The sequence below is a fragment of the Leuresthes tenuis genome, unplaced genomic scaffold (genome assembly GCF_036924035.1).
Source record: "Leuresthes tenuis unplaced genomic scaffold, fLeuTen1.0.hap1 SCAF_2, whole genome shotgun sequence".
Taxonomy (NCBI): Eukaryota; Metazoa; Chordata; class Actinopteri; order Atheriniformes; family Atherinopsidae; genus Leuresthes; species Leuresthes tenuis.
In genome coordinates, this window is record NW_027325356.1 from 4,946,066 (window position 1) to 4,973,131 (window position 27,066).

A 27,066-nucleotide genomic window follows, 5' to 3' on the forward strand; every position below is an offset into this window, starting at 1 on the left:
TGCTATCTTTCAGAAACCGTCTTTCTACACAAATATCCGTTTTATTTGGTACCTTTTTAAGTAAAGTTCATGGCAACGGTCACTGGGAATTAACCGCCGTTAATATTTGTCTAACGGTGTTGGGAAGCGGAATTTTGCTAACGGCAACTTTCAGTAAAGTCACAGTTGCTGGATGGTTATAAAGTTCGAGATATTAAACGTAATGAATATATATATATCCACAGATATTTTATAATTGTACGTATCCCCTTCCCCAGATTGCCCCCTCACGCACATATCCGCTGATGAAGCAAAGTGACAGTTTTAGACAGCGGCTAACGCTCAGCCCTGGAGCCCGGAGTCTGCTCCTAGCTTACTCTTCGGTGTTTCTTCGGCTCAAACTCACCACTACACTCAGCCTCTCCTCGGTTTAGAATTCAGTATTTGTAACCTGTCATTGAAATAATGGAGGGAAGTCGCCACAAAGGTCTTTTCAGCACACAGTCATGCCAACAGCCGCCGTCGCTAACCCGGCGTCCTTTGGAAAATTCCGGGATGCAGCGCCAGTAGTACGGACAGCTGTATTTTTAGGAATGGGTGGATACCCAAAACATTTTCTTTTATTTTTGTCTTGGCGGTGAATGCCACAAGCCTATGCGCATAGGCGACAGCGAAAAATCCACCTATAAAGGCTTGTGTAAGTTTTTTGTGGCTGTTTTTATTCAAAATTGTCCCACTGCAGCAGCATAAAGTCTGCATGGCAGAAGCAACAGGGACACTGTCGCATTTCTTTCTTCTCTAGCACTCTTAAAGTCGTTTAATTTGTGTAAAAGAGGGGGGAGATAAGTATGCAAGGAGCCACAGAGAGGAGTGTCCGTTAAATATGCCTTCCTCTTCTACTTCTGCAGGCCTAAGAGGGATTCCCTGAAGAAAAATGCCAGTGAGGCTGGAGCTGATGTGACACAGCCTGAGCCGGAAGAAAGCTGACTCATCAAATATCAATCCCTTGGAGATCGACTAAGCAGCCAAAAGCAGCTCAGATCACCTAATGCCTTGCTAAAGGAGCATCTCACTCCCCCCCACTCTCACCAGAGGGGATTATCAGACAGGAGAAGGTGTTGGAAACCCCTCCAGCAGGAATATATTCAACAGCTGCTGCAGGCTAAACACATTTCTTTAAGCTGGTGTCCCACTGTCCCAGCTAATAATGACAGACCTAAGAATGGTATTGCAGTGCTTTAGCTGATCTTCACTGACTGACCCCCCCTGACAAGTACACCAGAGATATCCTCTACCATCGTAACCCTCCGTTAATTTGACCTAAGCCTTTGGTGTCAGGCGTCGGAGATAACCTACTGAGTCAGCCCAGCCCACCACAGTCAGTCCGCCTTCATCCCGTCTTGCAGACCATGATGTTTCGTGATCAGGTGGGCGTTTTAGCCAGCTGGTTCAAGGGATGGAATGAGTGCGAGCAGACAGTGGCTCTGCTCTCCCTGCTGAAGAGGGTGAGCCGGACCCAGGCTCGCTTCCTGCAGCTCTGTTTGGAGCACTCCCTTGCTGAGTGCACTGAGTTGCAGGTCCTGGAAGGAGAAGCCAACAGTCCAGGTAGGACAGCCAGCTGCTCAAGACACCTCCGGCTGCCACACCATCCACTGAATCATACAGTATTGTGCAAAAGTATTGAACCACCTCTCATTTCTAGGAAAACACAGTTCTTTGCTAAGTTCTCTGTTATTTTGAACTGAATACTGGTTCATCATCTGAGTTAGGTGCCTTTTTAATGCTTGAATGATTCATAGGTCAGTGTTAAGTGGCTCAAACAAATATAGATACCAGGGGTGGCTCAAAACTTTAGCACAGCACTGTGATGAAGACAAAATGACAGGCCTTTGTCACTCATGTTTCTACTTCTCATTCTGGCATTATTATGAAGTCAGTGAGCTATGAAATGATATATTCACACTTCATATCAGAAACCAACACTAGTTTTTTTAACTCTCAACAGGCGTATTAACATTTCTTTAAGTGTTTGAAATAAGAAACAGCTATAATAGAAGTGTTTTCCCCTCTTTTCCCTTTAAGCAATACATATTCTTGTCTCTCTTATGAGATATAATCTTTTTACTTTTGCCCCAGTTTGTCTGCTCATCTGTTTCCTGGATAGAAAGAGAAATGCAACATTCAAATTCACAGACATCATTAATGTTTTGCTCCATTCTGCCTGTTTAAAAATTAAAAATAAAAAACTGTAGTCTTCATGTATTTGCAAAGGTACTGCCCCCCCCGAACAGACAAGCATTAGCGAACATTTCCTGTTTCAGACTCAACTGTACGTCCATCCAAGAGTCACACATATCTGTATTGTTGATGCTATGTAATGGTGTAAAGCACTGAGATGGGCTGAAACCAGCCAGGAAGTGATGGTGGAAGGAGCTTTTTATCGTGCTGGTTCAGCTGGGACTGTGGCTGGATGGAGACGTCGGCAGCTCACGTGCCATCCTATAGTTCTGTAGTGCTCCTTTTGCTGGTATCATGCCAAACCACCCAAGGGGGGGTTCTGGCTGGGTTTCGTTGCATCACACTGCAGCGTGGCCATGGTAACAAAAACCCTGGCAACCGACCGGGCTCATGAAAAATAGAATGAAGTGCTGCTGTGATGGAGAGCAAGCGTCTCTGTGTTCCTATGGCAGCATCTGCATGCAGTATCACATTTGCTGTCTCACTCTGGGGCAGCACGCTGGCCCTGCCCCGCTGTGAGAGCTACCTCTGGGTTTTCATCGGGACGTAAGGCTCTGGCTGCAGTCAGTGCAGGCCTGATCTTTGTTACCGATAAAGTCGTAGACATCAAAGCTGAGTTTATGAATTTTTTTTTCAGTAGACCGCTCCTAAAGTGAAGCTCTTTCATACCGCCAGAGATCAAAGCAGATTGGAGACAAGGGGAGGCGGTGGGTGAGGGCGACGTCTTATTACTTAATGACAGGTTGTTCTGACTCTTAAACTGTGTGTGTGTGTGTATGTGTGTGAGGGGCTAGTTTTAGTTGTTCGTGTGACATAAACCATAACACATGCAGCGCCGGTTGTATCTGGTGTTTGTTTGGAGGCGTGATGAGGTGGGAAAACTAGTCAAAACGCCACAACAAAAAGTAGTGACTCTTATATGAAGCTTACAGAGTTCTAACCCATCCGTAAGCTTTGCAGTTCAGACTTTTTGTGTGTTTTTAACAACCTGAACAGCCTCAGATGTAGTTAGCAACATCATGCCAGAGGTTTCCTTTGCCAGCCAAACAGTCTGTGTTATGGTTTTACTAACAAAGTATGTTTCAGCCTGGTCATGTGAGCAGCTCAAATGCATCGCAGCGTATCAGCAAGACGTTGATTTCATCTTTAGAGCTATAGATCCAAACTGTAAAGGAAGCACCCAAAACAACTAGAGCAGTTTAAGTAGAATAATCTCTCCTTTGTGAGCAGTCCGTGGAGATATAGTTGTTGTTTTTTATTTGGCTTCATTATAGGAAATAGGCCTAAAGGGATGTCACAAGAAATGCAGTTCTTGTGTAACCCCAACCCTGTACTCTGCAATTAAGTCACATACATGTGCACATGAGAACATGTGTTAAAAGTCAGAAAACTTGTTTTTGGAACAGATTGCTGCCGATGATGTGAGTCCGATAAGCTCCGGCAGAGTTGGTGCAGATAAAGATGCCAGCAGTAAAACTCTGTTTTGATGTAAGAAAAGCTTTGAACGAACACATCTGTAAGGACACCATCATCTGTAACATGCAAACAGGGATATGAATAACATCTGCAAATGTACCTGTCTGTGCTTTTTAATGTGGAGGCTGATTGGTGCAGATCAGGGGAACTTTTCTATGTGAGTTATTTGCTATGTAAGCAAAACGAGTCCACGTTTTGCTTCGTGTGTCAGCTTCATCCACGAATACGGAGCCAGCAGCAGCAGCGTTTGGATTTTCAGTCGAAGCTCGACTCCGGGAGAGGAGCAAAGCTGCATCTAAAGGCGTGTTCACTGTGCTGCACACATGCTGTGTCTGTATGCCATGAAAAATCATTGAGCATATAACATGCAAGTCTGTGGTGGGAGGTGAAGCACTTCAGGTGGTCCAAAAAGGATATATAGTTGTATAAAGTAAGCACATATTCTGGGTATTTGGTGCATCACCCTGTGGTTTAGTGGAATAAATGAAAGATTTTTCAGTGTTCAGTACCTCCAGAGTGAATTTTTGGCCACACCCTACTGTTTTCTTTTACCTGTGTCAACTTGCGGTCTCTTCCTGTTGGCTGATTCAGCGAAATAAGATGAAGTCGGAGGCCCGTTTCAGAGCTGTAGACCAAACGTCAGAACGCACGCTGCAGAAAAGAGGGAGACTGAGACGGTTGTGTAGTTACGTGATCCCTCTGGTATGTTGTGGCAGTTTGTTTGAGTGCTCCACTGCTGATTTATCAGTTTGCTGTTACAACAGCACTGGTATTTGATTGATTTCGGAGTATTGACCAGTGTCAGTTATTTCTTTCTGCTGCATGTAAACATAGATTTCTGTCACCGCAAACTTTTCTCGACGCCTTCTCAAGTCCTCCTAAGAAAATGTGGAGCTGTCACAGGAAGTGCAGGCAAGGATGTAGTTATAACTTCACAGAGTTAATCACGTGAGCTCTGATTACCTACATGTTTAATTAGCTTCACACAAATCATGAAACCCTCTTAAAAACCCGGTTTTAAGAGCAGTATCAGGCTGTTTAAAGGTTAACATACAGCTGGAAGTTTTGGGTTGAGTGGAAAAGTGAAACTATTTCTGCAGAGTAGTGTACAAATGAATGGAATTCTCCGTGACCTACTTCTTTGTGCGGCTCAGAGGCTGCCTTGTTTTGGCACCCAGCGAGTGATGCGACTGTATTTGCTCCTTGAGAGGCGATCCCAGTAAATGGGATCACTGTCTCACTGAGAGTTGCGCCAAACTCGGTTTATTATGTTTGTGTTGTGAAAGTTATTTTTGGATTCTCCTGGTTTCCATGACTCTTGTTTTTGGTGTCTTTTTAAGAAGTTGTGCTTTTTCTAAGTCTTTGCTTTGCAGCCTTAACCCAAAGCCAACCAGGGGGGAGAGCATTATTAGACCAAATCATTACCACTCAGACGCCTCACAGTTTTTGAAGAATCGTAGTCGAGTCATCTATTTTCTCCTGCTTATCTGTGAGCAGTCGTGAACACTCTCGTACCTTCTTTTCTTTTTCATGAAACTTACACAGAGGCGACTACATTTCTGAGATTATTGAGGACAGCAATGTCCTCTTTTCCCTCCCCCATAAGGAGAACAAAACTTCTTTTGAGACAGTATTAAGAGGGACAATGTTGGGGAGGACTTTAAATAGTGAGCACTGTCTGGAGGGTGACATATGGACACAGTCACACACAGGGTGTAGGGTAAGTGTAATGGGTGGGGTTGGGACAGGACATTGGACCTGGTGTTCTGAATGACTAGCTTCATTTTCATGTTGGGTGGTGTACTGCTGACTTGGCCTCCACAGCTGTTTAAGCGGAAAGCAGCTCGGCAGGGATTTGATATTCAGCTGCGTCGTAGAACGAATGTTGACTGAGGCAGAACTCTGTTAGAGATGAGTTACAGCAGTTTGTGATGTTGTAATTAACTGGGAATTAATTGAATCGCTGTAATCCTTCAGTTCTTCTGATGCGGTCTCCATCTTTGTTACTTTAACGCTGTCTGCTGTGGTTGTTTTTGTGCTGCCAAGTACAGACCGTGCAAAACTACACTCACTATTATTTTCTGGCTTGTGAGCTATTATATAAAGTTTTATTTGGATTTTTAAAAAAAGCAACAAATGGAAGTCCAGGGGAATCTATAAAACATCGACTCCTTTTTGTTAGAGTGGTTTTAGCTCTTGTAACAAATGGTTTGATTTTCCTCAGACACAACAGAGCCACATGATTGTGTCACTTTAAACATCACTTGCAATGCACATTTTACCCTCCCACTGCCATATTCTGCATTTCTGTAGAGGACCACAGTGCAGTGGAATCTATAAACTCCAGCTGACTTCATGATAAAGTCACAAAGATCTCCACAATGTTAATAAATGTAGCTCCAAACGATGTTTAAAATGAAAACTTACTGAACATGCTGTGGTGAACTTAGTCTTTTTTTAACTTTGTAGTGGAAGCAGTTGGACTGATCTGTTTAAAACATTGGTGGTCATCTTCTACTCTAGTTACCACTAAGGTAAAGGACTCTTTAGGCATTTAACGATTCAATTCTATCATGATTCTCAAAGGGCTGCGATGCGATGATAAAACGATTCACATCACGATGCCCCTCTCCGCCCTCGTCCACCTGTGTCACACTTTGATGACATGTTCATCATTTATTACCAGCAGCTTTTAATAATGAAGAAAGCAATGAGCAGAAATATTATTTATTGTTCCTTCACACTAAAAGTTGGAATGGACTTTGAGTTCGGGGAAAATATTGGCATCGCTTGATCGATGGTCTTCTGGTTGGTGATGACGGGTACATTGTGTGATATGGTTTCTCACCTTTGTTTCCAGTATATTTCAGGTCAGTTTTGCACAGCTTGCACACGGTGTGGCTCTTGTCAAAGTCATTTTTACCTTGGAAATTCACAAGTCAAAGTGCCTCCAAACGCTGGCTTTTAGTGCCGAGGCTGCTGGTCGTATTTCTCGCTCAGCCATCTTTTCGTGACTCTGTTTCGTGACACAAACTGCACCAGGGCTGCACTGACGCACGTCTGAGTTTCGACATCAGTCAGTCTATTAACATTAAGAAAATCCAGTTTTCCAGAATCCAGAATCGTCCGTGGCTGCATCGTGATGCATCTAAGAATAGATTTTAGCCCCATCGGCGCTCATTAATACGTTTTACATTAATGTTGCACAGCGGAGGCATCTGTTCTCTCTTGTTTATGTTTTATTGGACCAGCATCGGTCTGATTTTTACTTATTTATTCATTTTGTTGCCTTCTTGAGGAACTCAGACCCTAAGGAAACCGGCCGTTCATGTTGTCCGTTTGTTTTTGCAGTTTGATTGACTTTTATTTCTGCCGAACGTGGGTGTCTGGATCATCGTTTTAGACCCAAAACAAGGCCAGTCACCCGCTTATTGTTCCAAGGCGCTGTGTGTTTGAGGTTGTACATGCTATGAAAGACTTAAGTTGCCCCAACATATATGGATGACCTTAATTATGAGGCTCTCAAAAACACAAAGTGCCAAAACTGAACATGCAGCGGTATTGTGACGAACACACAGGGATCTGCAGTACACCAATAAAACACACCAAATAATCTGGAACTATCAGAATTGGAGGGTTAAGAATCCAGTAACTGTTTTTCAACGTTTCCTTGTAGATCTGTTATTGTTTCTTTATATAGTGACTGACATAGAGGGAAAGTATGTGTTGTATAATTACTAATATTGGTCAGTGAATATCTGTTGCATTCCCTCCCCGAACTAGGTCTGATGAAAATCTGGGCTGGAAATCAGCATTCCTGCCGAGGCAGTAAACTTTTTCCAGTGTTGGGGATACTGTCTAGGAATGTGGGCCCACTGGAGCAAACTTAAGTTAGACGCTCAGTTTTACTTGAACAGGGGTTTTTCCAGAGAAAGGGGGCGGAGGCAGGCAGTGGAAAGGAAACTTATTCCACTCCAAGTGGAACCGAAGCCTCCTGAGTCCACAGTGGAAAGGAAGAGGGGAGGTTGAGAGGGGCGGCAGGGATTGGTGGCGTGAAGAAAGGAAAGGATGAAGACGGGTGACATTTAGAGCTGAAACTCATTTGTTCTATTTTATAATAAATAATTAAAAAAAAAAAAAATTAAACTGTGTGTAACCGAAAGAAAAAGATAAGTAAATAAACAGCATATTACAACAGAGAATTTCATTTCTCTGAAGGAGCTTTGTGGAGCGTAAGCTTCATGCTCGCCATTCTGGGTGCTTTGGCATCGTTTCAGCCGGCTGTGCTGCTCCTGAATTTTGTAACCTGGCACTAGTGACCCATGTGAAAAACAGGAAGAGCTGGAGAGTGTGAGCAGGTCCGTCTTTACAGACATCTGAGTGGCCCGTTAAAACCCAACAACGTGCAACCGTTGCACATTCTGCAAACGCAACAAAAACTACTAAAAAGTCAAACAAAGACGTGTTAACTGCACAGTTGGGCTTTCTGTGCAGCTTCCTCTGGTGGTATTTCTGCAGTGGAGCTGTTATTTTCGTTTCTTCTTGGTAGCAGGACCTCCTGTTTGAGGAGAGGATTTGGGTGAGTTCAGAGCGCCACAAGCGCCTATATAATCAGCTGTGGCGCTGCTCATAATTCGCTTTCACAACGACCAATGCAGAGTGCACAGTTACACTGTTAAAAAAACACAAAGTTGGGGAACATTTGATAACTCTTTAGGGTAACATGACTGTAGGGAAAGTAGTTATGAAATTAAGAGTGTTTTTCATTATATTTAGAGTATGTGTTGTTATTTGAAATAAGAGAATCCAGAGAAATCAAAGAAAACAAAGCCAGAATTCAAAGTAAACACAAGAAACTTGTGCTACAATAGAAAATGGACCAGACTCCGTGAATAATTCCCTAAATTCAACAATTAATCTTCTAATACTGGCTCAGTACCTAATGAAGAACCTCCTGATCCTTATAATCCCAATATAGACCAGGTGGTAACCTCCTTTAATCAGTGTTTCGTCTAGTTGGGCCCACAACACCTCCAGGAGGCTAGACCGTGATCACTGGCGTCCCAGAGTCACTCCCCTAATGCCAGCCATCACTGCTCCTCACACCACAACAACCATCTTTTCTTCCAGCCTCTCACCAACTGCACACCAGTCATAGTGGGTGGGGATACAAACCCTGGTTCGGGTGGGGGGCTAATGAAAGTATAGAGGGTGCCAGAGGTGGAGGCAGGACAAGACACACTACCGGATTCAGCAGACAAACGCACCTAAACAGTCCTGCAGTCACTAAAAATGCCGGCAAAAACAAGGCCTTACAGGCCAACTTACCTAAAATGACCGCCTGGTCTCAAAAGGCTCATATGGACCACACCCTCCACTTAAATAGTTCCTGGATTTCTTCCTTGCTTCTTCCAAGAGTCTGTTTACCCTTTGCGATAAATCCTCTACTTCCTACTTCCACTGGACAGATCCGAACTTTCCATCCTCGCTGCTCTGCTTCTGCCCCTAACTCTACATATCTAAACTTTTTCCTTTCATATGCTTCTACTACTAAGTCCTCCCAAGGAACTGTCAGCTCTATGAAATAGACTCTCATTCTACTCCTAGACCACAACACTATTTCAGGCCTTAGATTTGTAAAGACTATTTCCTGTATGACAACCACCTTTCCTCCCAAATCTACCTGCATCACCCAATCACAAGCATCCTCCAAGCTGCCATGCCTCCTCATTGTCTTATTAACTTTCTCCCCCTCTTGAACAAACTGAATGCCACTCTTTTCACCTTAGACCCTCCTAAATTGACCTGCCTTTGTTTATCTTCAATACCTGCAGCTAAGCTTCTTAATACCTTGTTATGTCGCCACGTATACCGGCCTTGTGACAGACCAACCGTACAGCCTGACAAAATATGCCTGAGAGTTGCAGTACCTGAACATAACAAACATAGTGTTTAAAAGCTTGAGAGTGAAAACTTTCATTTAAAATGAATGTTTTACATTACAGCCTGTGTCAAAGGTGTTCACATAATGCTAATTAAGCCTGTCAGTAATGCAGTGTTCTTATTTTTTAACTTAAAAGTCAGACACATTATGTCTGAGTGGATGTTTCTGTGCTGGTGGTGATTAATTCACCTCACGCAGGAAAAGTTGAAAAGCAAGACAATCAAGACAATCTAATGTGGTGTTTCTGAGCTTCTTCATCCAGTGGTTTTGGGCAAACTTTTGAGACAGCGGTTGAGACAACATGTGCTTTAAACCACAGTAGCCTGTTATTGGTCAGCTTAGAGCTAAAAAACAATACAGTTTTCTTATGTTATAAGATTCCCATTTTATAAGATATAGATCAGAATAAAAGTTGAGTGAGAGCAGCACAACAAGGTGACGTTAAATCATACCGAGGTTTTAAAATCAAAGCAATTCTCTGTGTGCTTCTCATTTTTATTATTTTTTTATCAGTGACACATAGCTGTAGACACAGCTTCCATAATGCTGTCTGTAACTATATGCTAATGCTAATTAGCCATGTGCTAACAGTGTGAGTTGGTGCAGTTCTCATCTCAGTTTAGAAATAAAAGCATTTGGTCTTTTTATTGATCACTGAACAATCATCACGAGACTGATCAGAGTACCCGAACTCTTTTTTTCTTGAAAAGCACCTGTTGAAAGATGGGTCGCAACCTTTTGAATAAACCTTTATTACCTGCCGTCCCACGCAGCTGAAAGCTCAGAGGAGGAAGACGTGGTATCAGTGGACTGCTGTAATGATCATAACACAGACCTTAAACCTTAAATTTGAGTCTCACATGCTTTGCTTTACGTGGCATTTATACCACAGAGATAAAACTTTAAACTGGAAGTGATCTGGTCTAATTTTCCTTATTCCCAGTTTGTCCTACCACCTTTGGATCTTACTAAATCTTCCATTGGCCATTCAGCTTCAGAGATATAGAAAAACGGGAGGATGGGATCGGGACTGAAAAGTCTTGTCATTGATTTTTGAGCCAAACTATTTCATCGCACCCACGCATGAGCAAACAGTTTATTTCTGGAAGTTGACGGTGTGTTCTGTGAACTCGCACTGAACCTCAGGAATGGGGACAGACAACTTGCCAAACGACCAGAGGGGAAAGCGAAATACAGCTTGTCTTTCCACAGGCCTGTACAGCAAAGGCCTTTTTAAAACTTGGTTCCAGGTGTTTGTGTATTTGTTTTTTTTTCATTTCTTTTAAAGGAGTGGAAAGAGAAACTTGGATTTATGAAATTCTCTTAAAAGGACTCATGGAAACTACTCAAAGCTTCTGAGACATCAGCCTCTTTGTGTGATCTAGATGGTAAATGAGAGAAAGATGAGCTGTCACTTATTACACAATCAAGGGATTCATAAATCTCTAAGATTCAGTTTCTCATCCTGCATGCTGGTTTATTGCACCAGGCTTGAACTAATACATTATCATAATTAATGATTGAGTAATCAGCCTATTGATGCTGTGAAGGCATTTCAAAAAGAAACTTAATACATTCATGTTGGATTGTGCTCAGCCTCATTAAAGTGGAAGTCAGCTGGAAATGATATGCTATGGTTTTTTTAGTCAGAAGACAAATATGTCCCTTTTTTAAAACACCAAATAGTTTCTTAAGGCTTTTATATAGGGGTGGGCGATATGGCAAAAATATCATATCACGATTTAAAAAAAATAAAATCACGATTTAGATTTTATTACAATCTCAAATTGAAAAATGAAAACTTAAAAAAATTTAGTCCAAAGAACCTTTCTTAACAGATTTAATTTTAAATAGTCGCAGTTTTGCCTGCATGTGCAAACTGTAAAGTTGAAGGTAAACAACAACAACATTCTAATAAAGTGTATTCTTGCAAAAGTAGTAACATAAAGTAAAATATCAATCAATCATCAGTCATTTAAACAGGAGTTTTTTATCAAAACACTAAATAGCTTATTGAAGCTGCTGCCTCCGCCTGCGGTGCCGGTGCTGCCGGGCCCCTCGCTGTTTGGCTCTCAGCATACTGTTTGGGATGCTTCCTCTTCAAGTGATTGAACAGGTTCTGCTACACACAAACAAGGAGGCGGGTAAGAAAGCGTGTCACTGCCCGTAATCATGTCAATGATTGGACAGTCAGGTTGGACGATCCCACGATCTCTGCAGTCTGACAGATCGTCTTCACGTTGTAATCCTTCACGATCTAATATGGTCATATCACCCGCCCCTAGTTTTATATGATGCCTAAAACCTTTACAGACGTTAGTGGAAAAGAAGGGTACCATTCAATGACTTTATCGACTCCAGTGGTATTTGATGGACTATCAGCAAGCTGCTAAGGTGCGTTGGTGCAGGTGTTGGGAAGCACACAGTTGTTGTATAGGCAGGACTACCAAGTGTTTGGGATCCTAAAGCCTATCTTGCAAACCACCGAAGTCCGAAGGGTGCAAAGGGGAGGCCCACGGCTACTCATGCACCTCAGGAGTCCTGCACTGAAGCTATGGGGAGTAACCTCCCATGACCCCGGGTCACCAAAGGTACACAGACTTATGTCTGATTGTAGATTTGTTTTTAGGGCTGTTTAGAAGAAATAACTCTCTGTTATAAATGTCTCATTTTGGATTAGACAGCCTGAGGATGTTTTCTTTAGGTGTTCGTGCTGCTGTATCCATTATGAAAAGATTAGACCACCAAGATTCGTCAAAGATGGGTGTAAACGGTGCGACTCCTGGACTTATGCTACGCAAATTGGTGAAATTACATAATACATTACGTTGAAGTGTTGCTGCAGTCTTTTGGGGGTGGACTTTCTGTTAAATGCTTCTTCTCAAAAGTGCATAGTCATGGTAGACTTATGATATGCCAGCTTTACCTGGTAGAGTTACCTGGTTACAGTGGAGCGCTATATTGGGATTCCGATGCAAATCTCATGGGCGTTTTTTAATTTAGCAGCAGATGCAGCCTGGACACCCATTTACCTTCTTGAAGGTTATCTCATTTCTGTGTAAGGATACTGGGACCGTTCCAGATCGTTCCAGCCAAGTGTGACAACAAATGTTCCTTCTTACCCTGCAAAATAAAATCCACTCATCTTAACAAACTGCTGCCACCAGTGTGGGAAGGCACACCGAAACTTGGGATTAATTCTTACATTTCTTTTGGGAATAATCCAAAATAATCAGGGGTGGTTGTTGTTAAGATTTGAACAGTTACGACTCTTATCAGACAGTTTATCAAAGCAGTTCCAGATTTTATTAGTCATTTCTTAAATGGAGGGGAAATTCCTGAAACTGGTAATAGAGCTAACTCTTTCACGCTTGGTGTAAACTGAACACAACTCTTATTTTCTTTGACTGTAGTTTTCTTTGGGCTTTCTACCACAGCCTTAAACAACACCAGGTGAGAGAAAAACTGGAGGTAGAGCGAGCTAGCATCCACATCACAGATTGCTCCCTGTCCTGTACATTTCTGAGAAACAATTCAGATTATTCTCGTGTCATTTCACACTTATTTTATTGTTGCACCTCATCTCAGCGTTAAAATAAAACCCATGTTTGCTTAATTTAGTTAACTCTGAGTCCAAGACATTAACTAAGAGCTGGATAACAGAAATGGACATTTTTCTTCCTGTATATGATGCACTTGGGTCAGAATTATTCTCAAAACATGCAAAAGAATTGAAGCACTTGTGGTAATGAGCCTGCTCGTTGAACGCTGAAATCTCTGCCTCTGTTGCTGAGAGCAGGGTCTGTGTGGGTGGATGTGTGCTACATGATGCTTCAGTTTACTCAAACTTTGAAAACTTACCGCTTCCTACAGATGACAGTACTAACTCTATTATAACTAGCTCCATCGGTGTATAATGTTACATTGAGAACTGCTTTGATTTCCTTCCTGGTAACATGAGGAAACATAACTGGGTGATTCACATGTGCATGTGTGTGTGTGCTTATGTGCATGTGTAAAAGTAATGGAGAGAGCAGAGAGGGTGAGAACAGGTGAAGGATGCCAGTCTCACAAATGAACAGCAGTCTCAAGCAGGCGAGACATAGAGGCGTATGTTTCCTCATATAGCTGCCCAGACGTTCGGTCCAGCCCTTCCCCGCTACCACCCTCCTCCCAGTCATGCTATACAGTGCAGTTCTTGTGTGGAGAGACTGTTTAAACTTAGGAGCCACCCGGTCCCAGCTGCACGGTCGAGGAAGCACACAAACTAACACACGATACAACACAAGTTAGACTTGGAACAAGGAGGAGGCTCTTAGGCTTATCAGTGTCACACGGTGACGTATCTGATCGTCACGACCTGTATTAAGTGGGTTTAATGTACACTTTTGCTGCTAAATTACATTTTAATCATCGTTCAGCTTCGGATTCTTCATCGGTTTCTAGTCTTGCTCAAAAGCGTCTGACCTTTCCTGACTATTGAATACACTTTAAGACGTACTTTACTGCGGGTGTGTGGCAGATGTGGACAGTTGTCGTGATCGCTGAACATCTGTAAGAGTTGTTAAACTTTTCCATTGGTCAATCCCTCAATGTTTTTGTAAACCAGGATATAAACTGGAGTTTCTATACAATGGGACAGATATGTTTGGCAACCCATTCGCTTATGTGTGTGGTTCTTTAATAATCCAAAAGAGTGAAATTTACTGTGGTAGATGCTTCAGTTTGGCTCTCACGCACGTTTCATCGGCTCCTCCCCTCCTAATACAGACATGCGCACACAGAATCAATCCATAATCCTGCGTGGGAGGGACACTTCTTCACCATTTCCAACCAGCTTTAGCGACTTTTCTAAACCAGCATAGGGAAAGCAAAGAGAACACTCTACTCTACTATTTTCTCTCCTCTATTGGCGAACCGTGATTGAAGGAATGCTTCCACTGGTGTAATTTTGACAATGGTTTTCAAGTTTGTTTCCTACATCTGAAATCACCATTTCTTTTTTGTCCTGGACTAGAATAAAAACTGTTTACGCTGACCGGACCAAACCTTGATTGTGGCAGCGTGTTCCAGGCTGAGCTGTGTCTCAGCTGTCCTCGCATGAATGGACACTGACAGCAGAGACGCAGCAAGGCGTCGACGACCACTCTTATTGACTTTCACTTGGTTGACATGCTGTTGGCAGCGAAAGACGGAGTGACATCAGCAGAACCGTTCGCCATAAGAGCCCCATGGCAACAGTTGCTGTGACCACAACGGGAGTCTTAAAGTCGCCGGTGGGTGGTAATGACCTCATCCATATCGGACTCCTCCTGGAAGCTGTGTTCACTGTTTATCTCCAGACTCGCCGAGGCGCATGCGCAACACTTTTCACAGAAGGATAACTCTAAACTCGGCTGTGAGAAGAATTGAGTTTTACTCTAAGATAAAGGGTAATCCTGCTCGGTGGCGTCCAGCCTGCCATGGTAGAATATTTCCAGCTGTTATACACCAGCTCACCTTCTCATGAACATAAAGTGGCGTTCTCGTCTTTGAAGACCTGTCTTATTAATGGGATTAAATAACCTGTGCGTTCTTATGTGGTGTTCAGGCAAAAAAATGCTAAATGCTACATCCTTTGGACTGTAGTTAGCTGAAGATTCTTGGTAGCTCAATTTTTCTCACAGGTGTGCGTCTATGAAGCAAATGTTTCCCACACATTGACTTTACATTCATGATATGCCTGTTTGTTTCGTTTCTTTTGTGCAGTGCTAAAAGAGGCACTCAAACGCAACACGGACCGGTCGGTGCACGCTCTCAAACTTTATTTGGGAATAACCAGTGGAGTGGGAGTAATGGTTGTTGGTGTTGGCTGACATTGTTGCCAGTTAAAGTGCAATTTCAGAGAATTTTCAGCAATTTTTCCAGTGGTAGAAAATGTTTCCTGTGACTCTGATTCATGCCAAGGATTTGCCGCTATGCATTTATTGTAAAGGTTGGAAAGCTAGCGTAATCCCCCCCCTGCAGTTGCACAGATTTGGCAGCCAACCAGCACAACGAGCTATGTAGCGCTCAGGTTTGCAGTAAACCACTCTGCATTCCTCTTTACCTCTGCACCGCTCATTAGTAAGTCTCTTTGGATAAAAGCATCCACTAAATCAGTGTAATGTCATTAAAAACCACTATGTCACTAATTGGGGATACGGTCTGTAGCAGAAGATGTTGAACTGTGGCTGGTTGAACTGTACTATAACATAGCATGTAATGGAAAAACGACATTGGGATAGACTCACTTCCTGTAGCCAGACATGCAGGACTGGTGCAGTCTAACCTGCATCAGGGTTTCAGTTGTGCACATTAGTAGAAATCTAGCCTTGAACTGAAATATTCAGCATGCTGCATTATGCTGAATACTGGTGCAAACAACAAACTAAGAAGTTTATTTCCCCTAAGTGTTTTGTTCTTTTCTTAGTTTCTCACTCTGGAGCAGGTAGTATTGAGACTTCCAAGCCTGAAATCCCACCTATAAATGCCCCCTCTCCCCTTTTTACTTTTAGTTTAGTTGACTTTTATTGAGACTTGTCTCGTTCCTTAGTTGTTCTGTTGTTGTTACATTAAAGCAGTTTAAAAGGACACATCCTTATTAACTGTTACCCACATGAGAACATTACTGGATGCTTTTTTTCTTTTCTTTTTCCCAGCAGGTATGGATATACACAATTCTTACACAGAGGAAATGATTAGCATTTTTGTTCAAGGAAGGAAAAAGGCTTTGAGCAGACAAAACACACACACAGAGAAATAAAGATGCAAAGAGAGTGGCCGACGGGCCCCTGACTTCCATTTCCTTAAATAGAGTTGTGGGCTCCTCTGGTCCAATCCTGGCAGAGCAGAAGCTGACATTCCCAGCATAGTTCAGACTGCCACACTGAAAGCCTCCCAAACTCTGGAGCACTTTGCGCACATTTACAGGTAGACTGAATATCGTTGCACTGCATGCAGCCCCCACAATGTTTCCGCTAGACCTCCAGACACTAGTTAATACATCAGCAGGGGATAAAGGGGGCTGCTGAGCAGGAAGTGGGACAGGAGGGGATTGAATTAGCAAGGAATTGTCCTCCATTTTTACAGCTGTTGTGTCCTACCTGGAAACTCCCCTCACAGGAGAAAATCACCTGGCATTGTCACTCACCCAGAACACACACTTCTAATAGTTTGGGAGAGAGAAACAAAATAAAAAGGAAGACATTTTAACATTTAACATGTCTGTGCACTTTTCATTCATAACTAAAGTTAAATGAATGGAAACACTGACTCCACCATGTGTGGTTTTAACGAGGTGAAATGATAACAGACGCTACAAAGAGCTAATGAAGCTGGTCCAGCAGGATGTCGGCATCTACAGAAGCCTTGATGATGCGTTTCCTTTTTCTGTTTAAAGTAGACACAAACGCACACACACTCAACACAAACAATTTATCGTCAGGCAGGTGCTTCCCACTTTACGAATATAACCACACACACACATTCAGCCGTGCATGTTGGCTACTGTTTTAAACATTAGAAATAAAGCAGCACCCAGGAGGAAAAGCTCCACTTTACAGCAACACTGTGAAATAGACACACCTCTGTCTAAATGTATAAAAATGAAGATTTCTCAGGTGAAGAATCTACGTCAAATGCTGGCACGGCTCATTAACAGGAAACGGATGCATGTTTCATGTTTGCTTAAAGCACTGTTGTCAAAATATCACGATCAGAGCAGCGTGGGTGTGAGTGAGCGTCACACAGTGAGCGTGAATCACCTGTTTCCTCTCACCTGTGTCACATGACGACTGACGCACCAATTAGTGAGACAGAAAACAGCACATTTGTCTCTGCTCTCCTCTCCCTAAGTTTCAAACACAGACTGTATTTACAGAATAATCTTATAGAATAATCTACTAATTAGTTCGATATGATCATTCATTAATGTTCAATTCAACCCAATTAATGACACTAACATTTGTTCTCGGCATGTCAGTGTCTACCTGCCATCACAGAAACGTGCCTGATGAGTTTAGGTGTCCCATAAATATGATTCATACATATAAAAGTGTATATTTATAATTTCTCTGGGTTTCTCATGCGTGAAGCTGAGCTGTGTGATATGAACCTACAACTAACAGAGCTTCGTGTGGACCTCTTTGGAGCCATCTTTGAGAGATTACTAAAGAAAATGTAGTGATCAGCCATCAAAGAGCACCAATGTTATCATATATGTAGCTACTTAAGTGGTTTGGATGATCCATGTCTGCAGATACTCTGCAGAACGAGGTTAACCGGCTGTGAAGTAAAGAGAGCTCATCCGTGAGGGAGCAAAGGGATGTAAGGAAGTGGCTTTTTACTGGCTGGGGATTTCTGGCAGGGTTGTTGTTGAGAGCTAACAGTGAAAATCCAAGAGCAGGAGATGTGCTGAATGAAGCCTGAATGCAGGTAGAGGAGCTCCAACTGGAGCACACGATGTTTCTACGAGCAGAAGATGATTAGTGCAGAAACGGCCGACTGACTCACACACAAGCTGGGACTTCTGGGCAGAGTTTTGAGGGAATGCAGCGTAGCAATAAATTGGGGCTGGACCACAAACCTTGCATCTCATCCACATTCACCAGTAATCTGAAACACCTGATTTCAAAGGAGCAAGACGGCCAGAATGCTTCAAAACTCCTCTGTGCAAACCAGTAGATGATGTCACATCTTTTAGATATTCTCCTCTTTAATTTTCAGCTTTGTGTGTTCGTCTTGAAGCTTTTTTATTGGTAAAAACAACTGTAGGCTGATCAAACTTAAGTTGCTCTGCGTGGTGTAAAAACTGCAGCTAAATCCATGTTTTTGGGGGGTTTTTCCCCCCACTTTTGGGATTCCTTATAAATCGTGAAGGTGCCACACTGTCACAACCATTTCGGTGTTTGAATGCCAGACAGAGAAGTGGCAGCGGGTTTAGGATTTTCATCCATCTGTCCCGTCGGTCTACAGATCTCCCCGTTTTCTCTTTTCATGCAGTTATGTGTAAGAGTTCAGGCAGAGGCCAAGGCCAAGCTGATCCCACTAACCTTAGTCTCTCTTTTGTCTGTGTCTGTTTCTTTTTCTGGTCCCTTTCTTTCTTTTGGCCCTTTTGTTTGTTTTCTCGCTTCTTGTTTAGCGCCTGTACCGTGGTCCCGTCTTCTTTATTTCGCTCTTTATCCTCCCCACCCTCCCTCTTTTCTTACCCTCCAGTTGAAACTTGTTGACACTAGTGAACTTTCTGGTCTGTTTCTCTATATATACTATCCTCCCCCTTTCCTCTCCCCTCCCTTATTCGCACCGGCCCCCTTTCATTGCTGTTGGGGCCTGTGGGAGCCTGCCTGCACCTCTTGCCTCGACATGGACTCTCTGGGTGGAGCAGGACAGTTTGTAACATTAAATAGTTCATCATATATTTTGTTCTATAGTGTAGACTGCATCCTATTCTTTTATTCACTTATTTGATAACTTTGCTCTCTGTCTTTTTATTTTGTTTGTGCCACTTTATTTTTAACCTCTTTACTTTGGTTGAAATGTGTCTGAATGTCCTGAAAATGTGTCCAGAGATGCAGAGTCAGCAGTCTGTGCAACACCACCGTAAATTGACGCTGAAGTCTTCGGTCGATAGTTGGTTTTGAACTGAGACCAAGCAGGTTAAAGCACTTGATCTAAAGGCGATGATTTAGGAGAGACTGTTGTCTGGAAACAAAGAGCTAGCTTTTAGTCTCTGTCATCATCTTATTTCCTGCTGCAAAACAAAAGGATGTGCGCAACATCGTCTGTGAGGGGGTTTGTTTCATCTAAACTGTTAGAAAGATCAAAACAGTTGCTGCTAGTAGTCAGTTTACGCACACCGGCCTATCAGCCATATCCAGACTTCAAAGCTGGGCAGACACTATGGCAGAGCTGGAAGGCTGTTAAATTCAAACTAAATGTGGCGTGAGTTCATGAATTGGCAAAGTAAGTCGCTGACCTTTCCCCTGATTCCATTTGTCCAAAGCCGTCTGCGGCCACTCAAGATGTGATTGATTTCACCGATGCTGAAGTAGGTGTGGCTCATCTCTTCACTGAATCTCTACCACTAGTCTATTTCTGACTGAAGCCATGTAAAAGTGCACAGAGCAGGAAGTCAGAGCTTGAATGGGCGCAGTCAACCCCATAAGGTTTGAGCCAATTTTGGGACCCTCGATCGTCCTTTGCATCACTAAATCAACAAAACTGCTGGCGTCAGACCAGTTATTGACAGCTGAGCGCAATCTCAATGTGGACGAGGGGTTTATCAGTTGGAATTCATGACGACACTGGAAAGAACAAAGGCCTGACATTATTCCGAAATGCTGTCTGTGAGGTAAGAAGCTGTGTGGATTGTCAAAGGAGAAGCTTTAGACCCACACCCGCAGGAATCCTGGGGTTACAGTACAGGTCAAGTGAGTGGCAACAATAAGGAGCTTACACAAAGGCTAAATACCGGTCCCCTGGTTGCTTTTGTCCAGTCAGTAGTTGTCTTTATCTCCAGTGTTGACAGAAAGAGTGCTCGAGAGTCAACAGCTGAAAGTTGTCTCAGCCTGGTACTGTGGCAGATCAGGCATCTGTTGATAATTCGGTCTTTTTTCCAAAGTAAAAGATTTGATCTGCTTTGCCGAAGACGTACAGAAAAGTGACTCCAAATCACAACAGACTTTATGTACCAATACCCAGCTCTTAAACAGCTGGCGTCCTGGACGATGCTGTTTGAAGGATGCATTGTTTTTATTCTCAGTTATCTCGTCTAAAATGTATAACACGGAGGCTGATGGTGGCACCTCTCTGTTTCTGTTGTAACCGAGAAATTTAAATGAAGAAGAAGAAGGTATGCAACTGAATTACAAACAACATTTTCCCTTTCTGAAACTGTTTTTCAAAGCTTCAGTAATGAACTCCAGTGCCTGTGGAATAATAGGATTTTAACTCCTGGGTGCTGTGAATTAAACTGTTTTTTTTTGTCCCACTCTGTCATTGTGTGATTTAATATAAGGTGGTTATGGTAATCTGCTCTGTGTTGTTAAATAAAGCTTTATCAGAGGCTGGGGCGCTCTGCTGTGTACGTGTGTGAGTAAGTGAGAGCTCTGATCCATGAGGAATCACTTCATTCTTCAGCAGCAGTGCTGTGGTATGCCAGCACATTCCCCACTGCTGAGCTGGAGAATCTACTCGGAAAACAGGAGAAGGAACTTTTCCTTACTACCTCCCCCACCCCTCACTCCACCCATTCACTGCTCTGCTTTTTCTTAACTTTGTTCTCCTCAAGTAACCCCCACAAGACTGTTTCTCCAAACTGTGTTTTCCAAATTGCTTCCCCATACTGTCTGGTCATGGGCACATCCTGAATCCATGAAGTCATGTTTTCATAACTATGTGGTCGTCCACACTGTGTTTTAATGATGTCAAAGGGATGGTTCCAGGACCTTTCATACATACATTTATTTCACTTTCTATTGAACCAGTCCAGTTATCCTACCAGTTTGTCCTCTCCATTGTGCTAGCCTGTGCTAGCCTCCTTGGTTGGGCCTTTTCTAAGCTAAGGCCCCTGCTCTGTTTATTGTTGGTAATCTCTCTTGCCTTTGCTCTGATCGCTGTCCTCTGGTTGGTAAAAGAACACGCTGTGTCAGATGTGGTGTTGACTCAACAGGAGCCATAGCAAGTTGCCAGTAGCGGGACAAAGTGAGACAGTATCATGTTTGTTTTGCTAACAGGGGAAGAAGCTTAGACGCCTGACACACACGCATGTAACCACACACATATTCCCTGTTGAGACTGAGGATTGTTTATGTATGAGATGAGTTCTAACCATCACCTCCATGGTTATACACTTTGCTGTAGCTTTATAGCTTTTAAAGAATCTGTCACAGCAATCATACACAGACCAGGTTCTGATAATGTTACTTATCATATGGGAGTTCTGGGAGTTCTGGGAGGCGCGAACCTACATTAAAGCTAATAATGGTAATAATTAAACCTAATTATGATTAGGTTTGACTGTGTTTTAAAGTGCTATCCAAATAAAGTTGGATTGGATAGGTTAGGATCAGGTGGACATACCACACACAACTTTTCACAGGTGCTGTATTGGAAACCTTTTATCTCTCTCACACACCACGTCAAAGCTGGCGTGTCATTGTCTGTTTGATGTGTCCCTTTTCTAACCACATATATGGTCTTATCTGTTGTGCTAGCTGCCTTGTTGTGGCTTTGCTTGCTGTTGACTCTTCTATATTTAGAACGAGGGGAGTCATGTGTCACCACAAGTGTCCATTTGGGTGTGTTTTTGTTTGCACATAACCAATGTGTAACAAATGAGCTAAAACAATCACATTGTTTCCAACACTGTCACTTCTGTCTTGTGATCTGAGTCTGATGTGAAAGGACACGCTGTATCCAGCTCACCCCCCCATGAACATCTGCTGCTACCGTAAAGTTGCAGGTCAGTGTCTGCAGGACACTGGTGGTGATTGTGGATGCACTTTGATTTGTATTAATGAGATTTTCATAAGTTTAAGTGGGCGAGAGTGAGTCATCGAAGTGTCTGGTCTGTTGGATGTTGGCTTGCTGTGGGCTGTTTGGTATTTTTGATGCTGGAGATGTAAAAAATCTGAATTCTGATGTAGGTTTGTAATACCACGGCAGTGGTTGGAGCTTTGAAGCATTTGAGTCAGCTCTGGTTTAAGTGCTCAGTCACTCATTCACTTTTTATCCGGTTTGCCTGCTTTCTGTTTCTGTCGTACTTTCAGTGGCCAGCATGTGGGGGAAAGGTGGAGAGTCTGACCCAAGGTTGATGAAGGAGGATTTATTGGCTGGAAGGGAGGGCTTTGTTGAAATAGAACCTTGTTTTGGTGCCACAGATGGTGTCAAAGGGCAGTGCCAGGCCAGGATGGCACGCAGAGTTCACCAGCAGACATTGTTCACATCAGGGAAATGCTGCGTCAGCCCTAAACAAATGACTCTTTCTGTCTGAGGTTTCAGTGTTTGTCTACGTCGAACTAACTTTCCAGTGTTTCTGCTGTTAGTCTGATATGATTCATCAGCTCCCCGAGTGCCCCCGTTTTTCTGTCTGCCCGGAAAGAAAAAATAAATGAGCATTCTTCGTCTCATTTAATACCTCAGTGGCTTTCTCTCGCTTTGATTTTTCATTTGTCTAGACTATCAAACTGTTAAATTGTGTCAAATTTCATGGCTCGTTCACATACTTCATAGTGAATTAAATTGTCATTGAATATCAGACAATAGTCCAACTAAAGAATCAGACCTGTGTGTGCTCTGTTAGATGGGTTTTAGTGATGAAGTCATCCACTCCCAGTTCTAGTGAAATTAATAGTAAACACTGAGTCACAAACGGACCGAAACAAGGTAGAAAAGAAGGCGTTGGTATTCTCGTGTAAAGAGTAATCATATCTCAGTGTTTCCACTGTGTCTTTACTTTTCCTGTTGCTGTGGTAACCTCAGTTTAACAACTCCGCCCCTCTGTTTTCTGCTTAATTTGGATTAAGTTTGCACTTTGCCTTTAAAGCTCATGATGAGGGCAGCCAAACTTGGACAGGGAGAACTTCCTCATCCTCTTAATTTTAAGTTTAATTTGAAGGCTTGTCACATGACTAAAACACGTAAGGAACAGCGATTTGCTGTTTCCGCTCTTTTCTCTGGTTGGTTTTATACTTGAAATCCTCTCTGCCCTGCTGGATGGAAACGGCTCCACATGTGCGATACGTAGCCTCGTGTTTCTCTCAGCCTTTGACCTTTGGCCCTTGCTGGGTGTGAACTGTGACTCCTCTTTGAGTGGTGAGAGATGGTGCGTGCCCGCTGTGAGGGGAACAGGTCCACCATTGACTGCTTGACCTTTTAAACTCAGAGTAATCGGTCAGTAAACCTGGAGCACCATCTTGACCTCCAGGTGCAAGTTTTCATAACTTTTCGTCAGACATTCTCTTTTAAATCGGATTTGAAAAAGTAATTTAGCAGCAACTTGTATCCGAAGCAGCTTAAAAACCGGGAGCACGTTTGGGTTCAGCCTCCTGCTCATTTTCACCCCCTGACTGGGGATACCATGGAGTGATCCCACCGGGTTTCTTTCTTTCTCATTTTTGTTTCTCACTGGTTTATCAATGGTTTCACATCATTTAAATGACAGAAGTTACAGAAAATTCTCCAAAGCATAGCAGTTGCTGTCTATCATTATAATAAACTGTAACTACAAACTTTCTTTTAACATCATGTTGGCTTCAGGCCAGCTGTAAGTTATTTTTTTGAACAACACTAACGTTTCAAACACTTTGCTTTAATATTTTTGTAATTATTTGAATTCTATTGCACAAAATGCATAATTAAAGGCATAAATGTGACATAAACCAGAAGAAATGTTTCAGTTTCCGTTGGTGATCAAATCTGTGATGACCGATAATGTTTATTTATGCTTAACTTACCATCATTTTTGTAAGAATGGGAAAATCTGGCATTTTAATGTTCAAAATGAAAGCTGATGTTTAAATTTTGGCATTGCGCAGCTGCCTGTGTAAACTTTGTCAGAATATTTACCTCAGTTACATCTTAATGTTTTCCAGTCATTTGGACTTAAATGGGTTTTAATCACGGAACAATTCTTGTTCCTAAATAAACGAAAGGTTGCCTCATTCACAGGAATGAGGGATTGCGTCATACTTGGAGCAGAGTGGAGCGACTCCCTGCCCCCCCCCCCCCCCCCCACACATCTCGCCCCTTCTCTACATTACATGTTTCCTTATCTCCTGCCTCCTTCAACTTTCCATCACTTTTAGCCATCTTTAGATGAAATTAACCTGAACCTTGTTGAAGGCTTTTCTGTCCGCCCAGGCAGAAAGGACGGTAATAATCACAGAGGGCGTGTTAACTGGGAGCAGGGGACAGTAGATGTATTACTTTGTTTGACCTTATATGTGGGATTTAGACACAAGAACCGTATTGTTAAAATTTTCCAGTTCAGATCATGCATTTCATAAGCAGGAAGTGAAGCCTGCCTGCGTCCTGTCTTTATTTGTGTGGCTGACTAAAGCGGTCGCCCTGACCTGTTGGTATCTATAGCTGTGGTCCAAGATGATAGGAATGGAGCCCTAATGGCCTAATGACTTGGACAACAATAGAGCTCAATGACCTCCAGGTTATGTACAGATCCAAACAGCTTTCATGAGCACACCTGGCTGTTTGGAAAAAAGAGCAAAATGGAAGGATGAAATCATTGTGGTGTCTTCTATTTTTACTTGGACATGTCTTTACTAATTCCATCTATGAATTACATTCTCCTCTGCTGCAACCTTGAATGTCATTGTCCGTTTTGTCCTCAAAGGATGCCCAATGGGGTCATTAAGGGTCCCCAACATCAGCTGGCTACTTAAAGACTTAACATTTGAATCCATAGTCATGAGCTTAACGAATGCACTGGAAACGGTGGCTTTGTAAAGCTTATTGTGTTCTGTTTCTTTGTTTATTTCCTTCTACAGTTTTTATCAGCCAGTGGCAAGGGGAGCCAAAGGAGCGCGTTATCTCGCTGGTCCTTACACACCTTCCGCTGCTCAAACCTGGCAACACCGAGGCCAAGGGTGAGTACATGCGTCTGCTGCCACGCATCCTGTCCCACACCATTGAGCATGGCCATCACCTTGAGGAGTCCCGCCAGCTCCTGTCCTACGCCCTCATCCACCCTGCCACCTCCCTGGAGGACCGTGCTGCTCTGGCACAGTGGCTCAACCACCTGGAGGAGAGGGCTGCTGCTCGGGGAGACTCACTGGAAAGGCCTCCTCCTGCTGGGCCGCACTATCACCACCACCACCACCACCACCAGTCCACACCCCCATCCACCCTCACCTCATCAGGATCCTCCTCTTCCACAAACACCTCTTCATCAGGAAATCTTTACACCCTGCATCATCACCAGCGTTACGGCTCCGATGATCGCCTCAATGGGTGGCAGAGCTCCCGGGATTCAGGAATTGGGGGAGGCTGGCATCAGCAGCAGGGCTGTGAGAACGGACACCTCCCTCTCTACCCATCATCCTCTGTGCCGGCAACCATCAACACAGTTGGAACCGGTGGGGGAAGTAACACTGGTAAGTCTTGTCCCGCCTTACCCGAGTAAGAGTTGTTTAATTTGTTGATGAGTGCTAGGGCTGCACAATTAATCGTATTTTGATCGCGATCACGATTTTGGTGGCAACAATTAAATGAACCTGATCGTCAACGATATTTACATTCAAAATGCAGCTCTGCTGCCTGCATCTAACCACATGTTCTCAACCAGTAGTCTACCAACCACCAGGGGGCGACAGCATGGTTAAGGCTTCATTAAGCTGCCTGAATAACAAGCGCGCAGTTAGACAGCCTGCAGGCAGCTAGTTAGACAGTCTGTGAGTAAGACTGATGAGAGCAAGTCATGTCGAAAGCCGAGAAGAATACAGAAGAATCTGGGGATGGCGAGGAGCTTGTGCCTCGAAACGGGGCGACATCCATTATCTGGACTTGTTTCGGATTCAGGGCAAGTGACGTTAAACCAGAACAAGTTATTTGCAAGTAGTGTAAAAAAGTAGTGTCTGCCCCGCAGAGTAACACCACTAATCTGTTCTACCACCTGAAAAAAACATCCCAAACCTAAATATGAGGAATGCATGAAGGCCAAAGCTAATGTTAATTTACAAAAATCCCCGTCCATGTCCAGCGCCGACCCAGATAACCATTACAGCAGCCGGCACCGGGCAGAACCCGATCCATCTACCTCCCAAAGACATAAGAGGAAATAACAGACGCCATATCTTTTTATTTGGCCAAAGACGTGTCCGATCAATACAGTTAGTACTTTAAAATGTTAAATTATTGGGGTTTTGTTTTAATTTTGCATTATTTATAATTTATTCCAATTTAAAGTTTAATTTTTCACTAAAAAATGTCGGCACATTGTTTATAAATGGTGCAATAAAAATACATGTTTTTCCAGACATGATCGTGATTAATAATCGGGATTTCAATATTGATCAGAATAATCGTGATTGTGATTTTGGTCATAATCGTGCAGCCCTAATGAGTACAGCTGAAGATTTAACACCACGTTTGAGTTTGTTAAAACATGCGTATATGTAGTCCTGACTGTCAGATATTTGGAATCCACTCCTGCACCTCGTTCATTTTAGATATATTGACACTTTTAATTACAGATTAATCTAACCATCCTTTTTAATGGTCTCTTATCAAATTATTCACGACTGATTTTTGGTAAAAATTGAATGGTGGCTGATTAAAAGGAGCCCCCTTTGACTTAAAACCATCATGTGATGCGGCAGTGCTTGACTTTTCAACTACATCATGTGATTAATGTGAAATCTAGTTGATCAGATATAAGGAGTCAAGCACTTCAT

The 27,066-nt window shown here is 43.0% G+C and overlaps 1 protein-coding gene across 2 annotated transcripts in view; it reads left to right on the forward strand.

The window, feature by feature from the left end:
• The window catches only part of samd4a (sterile alpha motif domain containing 4A), a 54,537-nt gene that overhangs the window by 264 nt on the left and 27,207 nt on the right, over positions 1-27,066 (forward strand). For both annotated transcript variants that reach the window (XM_072379957.1, XM_072379958.1), the window contains exons 2-3: positions 888-1,584; positions 25,162-25,767. In XM_072379957.1, coding sequence (XP_072236058.1) covers positions 1,389-1,584; positions 25,162-25,767 — 802 coding nt within the window. In that variant the 5' untranslated portion in view covers positions 888-1,388. The remainder of the gene's footprint in view (positions 1-887; positions 1,585-25,161; positions 25,768-27,066) is intronic.